This window comes from Sinocyclocheilus anshuiensis, unplaced genomic scaffold, assembly GCF_001515605.1.
Source record: "Sinocyclocheilus anshuiensis isolate Anshui unplaced genomic scaffold, SAMN03320099.WGS_v1.1 scaffold1874, whole genome shotgun sequence".
In the NCBI taxonomy this organism is placed as follows: Eukaryota; Metazoa; Chordata; class Actinopteri; order Cypriniformes; family Cyprinidae; genus Sinocyclocheilus; species Sinocyclocheilus anshuiensis.
In genome coordinates this window covers 170,985-182,446 of record NW_015546140.1, presented here as the reverse complement: position 1 = coordinate 182,446, position 11,462 = coordinate 170,985, and the positions used below count along the sequence as shown (strand labels likewise).

The 11,462-nt window shown below is 37.4% G+C and overlaps 1 protein-coding gene across 1 annotated transcript in view; it reads right to left on the bottom strand.

Annotated features, from left to right (window-relative positions):
• Positions 1-3,792: 3,792 nt before the first annotated feature.
• Positions 3,793-11,462, bottom strand: part of LOC107701181 (nck-associated protein 1-like) — a 19,766-nt gene continuing 12,096 nt past the window's right edge. The window contains exons 21-31 of the mRNA XM_016503152.1: positions 10,964-11,182; positions 9,950-10,080; positions 9,524-9,621; positions 9,303-9,396; positions 6,276-6,358; positions 5,853-5,933; positions 5,596-5,689; positions 5,388-5,504; positions 5,005-5,114; positions 4,435-4,524; positions 3,793-4,345 (exon numbers count right to left, since the gene is read on the bottom strand). Coding sequence (XP_016358638.1) covers positions 4,229-4,345; positions 4,435-4,524; positions 5,005-5,114; positions 5,388-5,504; positions 5,596-5,689; positions 5,853-5,933; positions 6,276-6,358; positions 9,303-9,396; positions 9,524-9,621; positions 9,950-10,080; positions 10,964-11,182 — 1,234 coding nt within the window. The 3' untranslated portion in view covers positions 3,793-4,228. The remainder of the gene's footprint in view (positions 4,346-4,434; positions 4,525-5,004; positions 5,115-5,387; positions 5,505-5,595; positions 5,690-5,852; positions 5,934-6,275; positions 6,359-9,302; positions 9,397-9,523; positions 9,622-9,949; positions 10,081-10,963; positions 11,183-11,462) is intronic.

Genomic DNA, 11,462 nt, shown 5'->3' with positions numbered 1-11,462 from the left:
TGTAGCTTAGAATAGAGAGAATACAAACAAACACAATATCACATATCAAAATATCAGGTATTAACAATCAATTATAATGTAAATATTAATATTAAGGAAAACCCCAAGTAACAAAAATCAAGTATAAAATGATAGCATAGGAAAACAGCAGTAAATGAGTACTGTCTTCATGATGAGGTATATGCGATGCAAGGTAGTCAGTGCAGTGTCATTAGATTGCTTAACAGTGCAAGGATAACAAATGGTAACAAATGGCATATATATGAAAACAAATACAAAATTGCAGTTGTGTATGAGGGTTAATATAGCCATAAACAACAGTCAATAATTTACAGGACAGAGTTTAAGTGAGTGAGCATGGGTAGCAGCACACAGCATCATGCCAAGTAGTCAGTTTCACCTCTCCATTGCTGGGAGGATTCATATTTCAGATGGCGTGACAGATCTTACAAAATAAAAGTACAAACTCAATTAAATAGACAAGAATATATATCTTTTTTTTTACCATGGAAATTAAGTCGTCTTTTTTAATATAAAATATTACTCTTTAATTATTCTTTAAATTACTTTATTCTTTTATTATGTCTAAGTTAATTTTTTTTTTTATTAATACTTCCTTTACACAATGAATCATTTGTAGACAATATGAAACTAATATTTAGCATTTTATATGGGATAATAAGCCAGCGAAAATGAAGAGAAAATGCTCTGCCTTCTAATTCAGGGGTTAAAGAAAAAAAAAATCCTGAGCCTGAACTTTTTTCCAGGGGTTGCGGGGGCAGACACATACACAGGGTTATTTGGTGCGGGGGCAGACACATACACAGGGTTATTTGGTGCGGGGGCAGACACATACACTTTACTGGTAAATTACCGTTAAGAGATCATATGTGAACAGGACCTTTTCAAAAATCCCGGTAAATTTGTTCTGGCAATCATATAGTTCTTATGGAGATGACGTGATTACTCTGAGTTGTTTACAAAGCTCCGCTGCTTTTTTAAAAGCTTTTCCATGTAAATATAGATTACGCTAGATGGAAATCTTTGACCATTGCGCCTCGCAGCTTTTTCAATGCGATGTGCTCGAGACCCAGGCTTCTTTTCCATTCATCAGCTGCGACTCTGCAATTGGATACTATTATGCGCGTCTCGTGTTTATAAAAGCAAAAACTTCTGATTGGCTAGTAATGTTAGTTTGGTTGAGAGTGAAAGCTGTGTTCCTCTCATACATTGGTAGGCGAACTCATGAACTCGAACGTGATATCAACAAGTGGTTTTAAATGTAGGATGACTATCTTTTTTTTCCCTGCAGCCAAACACAGCACACCGGAGATCCGGCACGGTGCCGGAGAACTTTAAGCCCTGCTAATGAGGACTTGCTTGTTTTGAAATAATGTTTAAATTATTGTATTAGTTATACTGCCATATTGTGGTTGTTCAGCCATTTTTTCTTTTTCTTTTTCTTTTTCTTTAATACTTTTCCTGAGTCACTGTTTTCTTCTTACATAGGATATTTTTACAAAAACATAGTAGTGGCTATATACCCCCACCGCCATCTACACAGTTAAAAAGATTAATTAATCAATATTTCCTCAAATAGTACATTTTTAAATCATAATCTCAGCTCTGCCATTTAACTCCAAACCATTCCTCTAGTAAACCAATCAGGATAGTACAGTCATCAGCGGTATCATCAGTCAATTGAACTCCACCTGTTAGTCCTTATCAGAGTTTGAGAGAGGGAGAGAGAAAACCAAAACAAAACAGAGCACATGCACCAAAAGAGACACTCACACTTATACATGTCCTTGGACGAAACATCTGGTTGGTTCTGTCCAGTCTTTTGAACACTCTGCTCCTGAGCACTTCCTTGGAACTTCCTCCTCTGCTGGCCCATCCAACCTTCTGGCTCCTTCATCTGCTGTCTTCACTGGTGCCATCCAGCTCTTCGACTCTTCCTTCCCTGCTGGCTCTGCCCAACTCTCTGTTTCCCCCTGATGCTCCCAATTCCCAGCTCTGACTAGGCCCTCGGATCATCCACCTTCACCTCGGTATTCTGGGCCAAAGACTCTGCCTCAAATCTACAATCCCTCGGCTCTACCATGGTCTGTCATCCCTTCAGCTTTATGGGGCTTCCTTGACCCTCCTTGAGCAGGATCAGTGGTGGTGGCCTTAGCTATTTGATCATCCCAGGGGCCACTGGTACCCCTTTTCCACCAAGGCAGTTCGAGTGCTGGTTCGGAGCCAGAGCCTAGTTTCAAACCGGTTCTTTGTCTTTCGACACCCAAAGCACCAGCTCCGAACCAGGAATAGCGGTTTATAGGTAGCACCAAAACATTGCTGGACTAGAAGGAAGAACCGCTTGCGTCAGGGGCTGGGGTCGGGGTTACCGTGACCAACAAGACGAACAGAAACTTTTGACCGCCATATTTGAAATAGCAGCTAAACAAGATGGATGCAATTAAGCAAAAACAGCAGTGGTCCGAGTATGAAACAAGCTGTTTTCTTGCAATCTGGTCCTCTGGTTACTTACTGTTATTCTCGCTTGAAATCTCAGTCTATACAAACTACGGAGAGCTGCACGAACACGTTGGATTCGCCGGGTTTGGATGCCAATGTAGGTTCGCAAAGCCAACATCAATAGCAACGCAACGCCCGCCATTGTTGATGGTGTGTTTGGTGCTTCCGCGCTAGTGTTGCTGGGAAAAATTTTACGTATTCAGTGACGTAAGACCTGGCTCTGTGGTGGCTCTCTAGTCCGTGGAAAAGCAAACCGGTTCTTAATGGGCTCGCAAGTCGAAACAACTCCGAACCGGCTATAGCACTAGCTCTGAACCAGCACCCGGTTCCTGCTGGTGGAAAAGGGGTATGGATGGGGTTGATAATGGTGAAAGGAGAACAGCTGGATTAATGAGTGGAGACAGAGAGCTCCACTCTAAAGTCTAGGATGATAAGTGACAATGAAGGAGAATCTGGTGAAGAATAAAGCCCACTGGGTCTGGCTAGGGTTCATCCACTTAATTTAGAGGTTAATAGATGTGCCCTACAGTTGAGACAATACAGCCCTGATGCTGGTGGTGGAAGTGTAGACGTTTTTGATGAAGGGGTGTTGGACATTTGGATAACTGAGCATGCATGCACTAGGCAAGGCTTGAATGAGCAGCTGGAAGGCGTTGGAAGCTTCCAGAGACCATGGAACAATTTTGGGCTTATTTTTGAAGAGAGACATTTGGGAAGCAACAATGGTGTTGAAGTTCCAAATGAAACAGGACTGAAAGTTTGAAGTTTGGAAGTGGAAAGAAGGAAGATAAAGAAGAAACTCCAAGGAAGAGCAGTGCAATCTAAACAGCCATTGTTGAGATTAGACAAATAGGTTGAATGAAGTGTGAGCATTTATGGAGTCCTTGATTGTGGGGCAGGTGTGAAAGAATAAAAGTCTGGATAGAGGAAGCAGAAAGAGGGAAGAGGCAGAGATTTTAATAAAGGCATGACGGAACATGGCGCTAAAGAAATCTTCAAGGAAATGTTTACAAGAGCATGCTTGCTTTTGTTTTTGTGTTCTACGAAATATTCTTTGTATCCATTGTATTATTTCAAAATATTATTTAAAATATGTTAATATAAACCAACACACTAGTAGACGTGAACATAGTAAAACACACACAAACATATCACTAATGAAATATTTTTTTTTATTTGATAACATTTTCATTTTATAAATCAAATTTTTGATCATTTCTAGAAAAAGCTTTAAAATTTAAATGCATAAAAAAAAATACAAATATGCAATGTACAGCACAATCACAGTCATTGTACAGCACAGTCATTGTCTAGAAACTATTTTAGTATGCTAGCAGGTTATTATTATATACTGGTTTAGATGCTTCTGCTAGACACTGCAATTTCTACTTATATTCTGGAGCAATAAAGAAGATTTAAAAAAATGTGCAAATTATGGTTATCAGTGAATTTGTATAATGCAACAGCTCATGAGAATGACCTACATGAAAATACAACTTTCTGTTATTAATCATCGTGTCAACAAGGTTAAAACTGTATACTGCTAACACCTATCTATATATTGTTATTTTCCCCTAATTTCACCAGAGTCCACTGGAATCTACTTAGACAAGTATTCACAATAAAAATTAAACCAGCTGAATATCAATTTAATTGTTAAACTACGATACGTACAAAAACAAAGTCGTGATTTTACATCCTCGTAAGTTTAGCCCATAGTGTGGATGAAGGTCTTGTGCACCTCTCTGTAAGCGTTTCGGAGGAGTACATATGGAAAACACATTTCCAGCATGTCTTGACTCAAGAACGGTGACTGCTCCACTATCTACAACATAAAGAATACAAAAGTAAGATTTGTATAATAAACCATTTTTTAAATGATAATAATTAAATTACTCGCCATAGGTTTATTACCATGTGTAGAATGAGATAAACGGAATCTCTGTTCTTTATTTCCATTCGCTCCACATTCTGACCTAATTGCAGTAAGATAGATGATGCCACCTACAGGATAGGCATAATCGGACATGTTAGATAAAATATTTTAATAAGACTTTACAATAAGGTCTGATTAGTTAATTATTAACTAACACTAAGTACAATTAGCAATATATTTGTCACAGTATTTACTACTCTTTGTTAAGATTGGTTAATAAAAATACAAATGTATTTAATGTTAGTTCATGTTAGCTCAGGTCCTAATATTAATAATACTAATTATAATATTAACAACTTTTGATTTTAATAATGTATTGGTAAATTTTGAAATTAACATGAACTGAGATTAATAAATACTTTAAAACAATTTTCATTGTTAGTTCATGTTAATAAATATAGTTAATGTTAACTAATGTTAACAAATGGAACCTAATTGTGAAGCGTTACCAAGATTTTCAGTAAATGTTTGCTATGGATTTATGAATGTCAATGTATGGAATGAAAAATACTGAACTCTTGCCATGTATTCAGTGGTTATTCGTTTACCTTCAGGAATTCTTGAAGCTGTGTCTGGATATTTTTTCTCTGGACAGTGAACATAGCTGCAGCAAGATGGTTAACTGCAGTGGCTAAGCAATGAATGTTGTTTTGATGACCTGTTGAAGAACAAGTCAAGTTAATTTGAGTTTCAGAAAGAGTTTAGCAAATTACATCTTCAAATATTTGCATTGACTCTAAGTATTAGGCTTTTATTTATGGTCTGTTTTATTTATAGGCTTTTGGTTCCAGCAGAGCAAGTGAAGATGTTCTTGAGTTTATCTTTATTCAGTCATCATCTGCTCCGTGTACTAGTTGTTTTCGTCAACTTGCTGTCAAGACTACATTTGCATTGCCTCTTATGCAACTCCTGCTCTTCTGCCCAATGTTACCTCCATGTTCTCGGCGGTAGAAAGAGTTTGGATCCAGGCACAGGGTGGGTAAAGACACGGCTATATAAACCATCAGCAGGCAGGTAATTTTGAACTCCTCCTCAATGGACGAGTTGTCTGCCGAGGAGAATAATGAATAATGTATTGAAAACATTAGATGAACTTGAGACATTGTTTCAGACAAACAAACTTCTATATGGGACTTCACCTGTCTGCATGTTTGCTATCGCTGAAACCAGCGTAGGGTCGATCTCACAAGGCAAACCAGCTGCTGAAGCCATTTCATATACACTGAGTGTGACCTACACATAATTAGAGATGGAAAGACAATCCAAAAGATGAGGTATTTCTTATGATGACGTGTGGTTGTGAAAAAAAAACAACAGGTAATGACAGATACATGTAAAAACAGATACAAGCTAACCGAAGAAATGTTATTCCAGTAGCAGCGACTCAGTGATTTACCTTGATGTCACCTTCAGGGTAGATGAAGTCCTTTAGGCATTTGATGGGTCTCGTTAGAAATGGGCAGTGTCTGTCCATGATCTACAGATGGAAATGATCAGTAGACTTACATCCCTTGCTCACTCATAAACCCGGCAGTACATTATAACATGTAAAAATTATAATACAGTTATCTTGATGTATTGTATATACCATAAGATGTACACATACCATGACAAATACAGAGGGGATTAGTGTATTTTTTAAAGCTTGAAAATATTTATGTATAAGCTTTATGTATAGCTTGACATATATAACTACAGTGTTTTTTTACATTTAATATCAACATTATATCGGATATTATTGTAATGAATATGAATGTAGAAAACACTTGATCTATTGTGTTCTGATTTAACATTAATTTACATAAATAGAGACATTCACCTCCTCAAGAGCTTCTTGGACCATAGAGCGAAATGACAGAATCACACCAATAATCGTCATTCTCTTCAAAACATTCTCACAGCCTGATGAAAAACATTGGATAAATCAACTTTTAATTAACCTACAAGTCTACAGAGGAATAAGAGAAGAATATAATTATGAATGAGTAAAACATCCCCTACAGGGCTGTACGTTAACTTTTTTTTCACATAGCACTGGTGCTACAGAGGTTGAAAGTTTTGTAGCACAGGCCAAAAAGTTGTAGCACAAGTATAAAACGTCTGTTATCAAACAGACACAAACACAAGTAATGGAGTTCATCACTTAAACAGGCACTGATGTTCCATACAGAGCACAAAAAATACAAACCATCACAAAAATTGTTTTTAGACAAAGTTTTCTTAATTTGCTAAAAATGGAAGAGTGCAGAAACATAACACCTCTTACACCATGGAGTTCATTAACAGGCACTAATGTTCCATACAGAGCACAAAAAATACAAACCATCACAAAAATTGTTTTAGACAAAGTTTTCTTAATTTGCTAAAAATGGAAGAGTGCAGAAACATAACACCTCTTACACCTTAACAAAATATACAATAAAAAAGAATGGCAGACATTTAGGGAAAGTGAGCAAAGATAAAAATCTTTGTCATTATCTTATATTTGTTATTAGAAAATAAGAACAAAGATATACATTACAAATACACATACTATACAAATAAAACAAACAGTGCTTTATTTTTCAGGTACAGTATTTAGCAGTAACATTCAAGAAATTGAATGTACAAATATTAAAATAAAACACTATATACATCAATTATACTTTTTTTAAAGCAACTGACTGATGATAAGTTCATCACTTATTCATCGCACAGACTAGTTTTTTTGTAGCACGTGCGACATATATGTCGCACTGTACAGCCCTGCCCTAGTGTCACGATCAGCAGCTGGAGTGCCCATGAGCTCCCCCAGAGGACACTGCTGTCACACTCTCACAGACTACATTTCCCATAACCCTCTGCCTAGGAACTCGTTATCAGACTCCACCTGTTTCCAATCAGAAGCACTATAAAGGTTGCACTCACACTAGTGGTGGGCAGAGCGAGGCTTCATGAAACACTGAAACAGTCGAAGCAAATGTGCCGATGCTTCAAAACAATTCGACACCCGTCTCTACAGTGACACCTAGTGGTCATTTTCAAGTATTGCTCTGAAACAGCATTGACAACGAATAACATATATGTTGTGCTCATCATGTCACCATGTGGGTTGAGGGAGTGGTTAGTGTTCACGATTGACATGTTGTCAGAACCTGTCACTTCAGGTTCGAATCCCGGGTGAAGCATGTATATAAATATTTGAAAGTTGTGTTTTTATTGTTCTGTTGTTGTAATGTGTTGTAACATCTCTCTGACAACTGAATGAACTCTTTGTGAATATGTTATTTTGGTCATGAAAAAATTAACATTAATAAAAGACATCAAGCCACAACGCCTGGCATTTTTTTACATATAAAGATTTTTATTTAAATATATTAATTGTTCTGCTGCATTAACTCCACTTTTATACTTTGCGGGAGTTAGGTTAAGACAGATGTGCGAATGTGTGGTTTGTTCCCGACCCTTTCGATCAAAAGCAGATTCGGGTCTCGAAACACTTGTGAAACGCACCGATGCTTTGATTCGCCTTAGTCACGTGACATGGGTGTTTCAAATCACACTTCGGAGCAGTGTTTCGAAACATCTGTGCTTCGCGATCTCGACACCGTGTCGAAACGTCAGTTCCGCATCAACCATCCCTAACTCACACTCACACACATTGCTGAGTATTGTCTAGCCTGTAGCGTTCCCGTGTTGTCCTTGTTCCTTCTTGCCTTGCCTTGTTTTTGACCCTGGACTGTTTCTGATTTCTGATTGTTTGCTGCCTGCCCTGACCTTCACCTGTTTATTGGATTACTCTTTTGTCTCATCCTGGATTGTACCTGTTTGCTGTTGTTTGACCCTGCCTGTTTTGACCACACTTCTGAATAAAGCCTGCATTTGGATCCAAATCCGTCGCCACGCCTCCCAACGTTACACCTAGCTTAAAAAGCATGAATACATTTTGATGAAAAAATTAATTAAATTAAATTGATAAAACTAATTTAATTTGTTGAATTATTATAATTCAATGTGTTTATTCAATAATATTTAAATGATTTATATTGAATTATTATAAATTACATTTCCTGCCTTTTAATTTTGTAGGATATTGGTAATAGCAATTCTCTTATATTTGTATTTCTGGTAGAGTTTTGCCATGTCTGGTTATTGCATTAATTTCTTTTAAGGGAGCGTTAATACAAAGGAGACGTTTGTGTGAGAGAAGAGTTCCGAAGAGAGTGGAAGAAGAACAGCACATGTTAATAGTGATTGGTCATGGGTGGTTTAAGTATTTAGCTTTTTTTTTTTTTTGACCTCAAGTGCTTGTTAAAGCCTGTTAAAGTATCAGATAGTGAGAACTGGTTGGAATCACCTCCTTTCTCCTGTTTCGTGTGCTCAAGAATCTGAAATTGCTCTTGCCAGTCTAGTTCAGGCAGCACTCCATTGTTGTCTTTTCGGACCTTGCCACTACTCATAAGGGCTAGTTTTTGTGCAGGCCTGTCAAATTCTTCCACACCAAACTCGAAAAACCATATCTGTATAGAGCTCACTTTGTACACGGGAGTATCAACATACTGGAAAATTATAGGACCCTCCACTTCCCACTGCCATACAATGGGAAGCACACAATTCTCTAGTCTAGAATATCATTGTATGTCAGTTCAGTGGGCTTTTATTTTTATTTTTTTATTTTTTTAAACAGCTCATTTACTTGTTTTATGATATTATTATATTTAATAATAGAGTCGTAGTTGTGATTACTTTTGAAAGGAAGAATGTTAAAAACTGCAGAAAACTATGTAGGATGAAAGTTTCTAAATATTGACAGATTAGATTTAAGCTTGAGTAATGAAGCTTGAAAGTGTATGAACTGTAATCGCACCTGTTAGTTTCTTTTGAAGGTCACTCATTGCTTCAGGATTCTCAAAGTTAGCTCTCATTTGCACCAGGACATCCATGTTGTCACTTACAAGTTTCTGAAAACAGCAACATGAGCTAATTCAATAATTTATACTTTATCACATATACTGTTGATTAGCTATTTCATTGGCCTTGTTTGTACATTATGCCACAAGAATTTCTTCATTTTGAAAAATGTCATACCTTCAGTTCTCCAACTTGGGATATGATGTGCCACATGAGGTTCTCATTTAAAAACTTCAGTCCATAAGGGCCAATCAGTTCAGCCAATGATCGCAAACCTACAGAGAAATATGTCCGCATAAAATCAGTCCATGTATCCATTTAATAGAATAATATAATTTTAAGTACAATACAAAAATGGGAAGCGTGGGCATGTATACAGAATGCTTTAGATATATTTTCACACATATTATTATTATTGTTGTTGTTGTTGTTGTTGCTATAAAAGAAACACATTATATTACTTTGGGAAACAAATGCTTAAGAATACATGTATAAAAATTGAAGTGGTATACAGATCCAGTAGCCTATTAAAATTGTGAAACAAAATATTTAGCTTAAACTTTTAGCTATTTAGCTGAAATATTATCTTAATTTTCAGCTTACCACAAATGTCAGCATATTCCTCAGCATGAAAGCTCTGCTCATTCTCAGTATTCTGGTTTACAAAACACTGTGTGGTAGGACAGTGGACTATGAGAGCACTGCTGGCCTGACGCAAGAGACCCTCCAGAAACCTGACAACAGGAGACCAGAAACACATTAACTACTTTTAAATTGGAGACCAGAAATGTGATATTTATATTCAGTGACTCATGAAGGCAGTCAGATGTTTCATTCCTGAACATATCAGTGTTTCAGTGATTCAGGACTGTCTTTAATGTGTTATTGATATGCAACCAGGCTGACAGAGGAATTACAGGCAGCTGTACAGCTGAACACATTGTATGTGCCATGAGCATTCTCACTGACCTGAAAAACCTTTGCCTGCTAATATTTCATCTGTTATTACTTGTGTCCCTATTTATTTCTACCCAACCAGCGATACAAATTCGTGAATTAATCGTTCTTTTGGACCACTCTCTCTGATTCATCTGAAGCGTTTTTTCAGTCAGTAAAACACACAGTATCAAGATACTTAAGAACGCAGAGAACAAACAGCACTGGATGTAGGGGATATACATCGACAAACAACTGAAGCAAAATGCTACTATTTGGAAGGTAATTTTGAGAAAATTCAGCTGTGTCTTGTGAAGCAGCCATTCAAACGGAAAGTGTTTTTGTGTCTGCCCACACTGCTTTTCACTTGTTTTCATTTGTGAACCATAGACTGTAAAAAAAAAAAAGATGTATGACGCGTCTCCACTTCCTTCCACTATAAAAGAACTGAAGCCAAAATGTCCCAGGTATGGCCGCTGTCATCGAGTCTGTGCAGTGGTGATTCATTTGAGAGGGCAGGGTTACAATTACCTCCCTGTGGTCATGTCTGAAGCAGGATGGCCTGTGAACTACGGGATACACAGGTGACCTTATGTGTCACTGATTCACACCTGGTGGTAGGGATCTAGTCAGCTTAGAGGGAATGGCCCTGTAAGCTAATACGATTTCATGAGGTCTTACCAGTTTGTATAGAGTGTTGTGATGGTCTGAGTGCCATATGAGTCCAGCGGTTGCGTCTGCTGCAACAAGACGTTCTTCACCAGTCGTGTGACATCAATGTTGATGTAGCAGCTGAGGCTATGCAGACTCGTAACATACGCTTGAATCCCAGCCAGCAGATCAGTGGGTCGGGCGATTTCATGAGTGCTCTGATTATAATTGGCCATCTGCACAATTACCCTGTAAACCTCTATTCGTTAGGTCACAGCAATGCTGACTGAACAAAGCAGTGCATGATTAATGATTTATCAAACTCATGTGTTTTTACCAAATGCCTTTTCATTTACATTTTACAGTTGTGAAGGCTGACTCTCTCTCAAACAAACTTTAAAAGAATATTCTGGGTTCAAAACCAGTTAAGCTCAATTGACAATTGTGAACCTGCAGCACAAAAGCAGTCTTAAGTCGCTGGGGTATATTTGTAGCAATAGCCAACAATACATTGTATGGGTCAAAATTA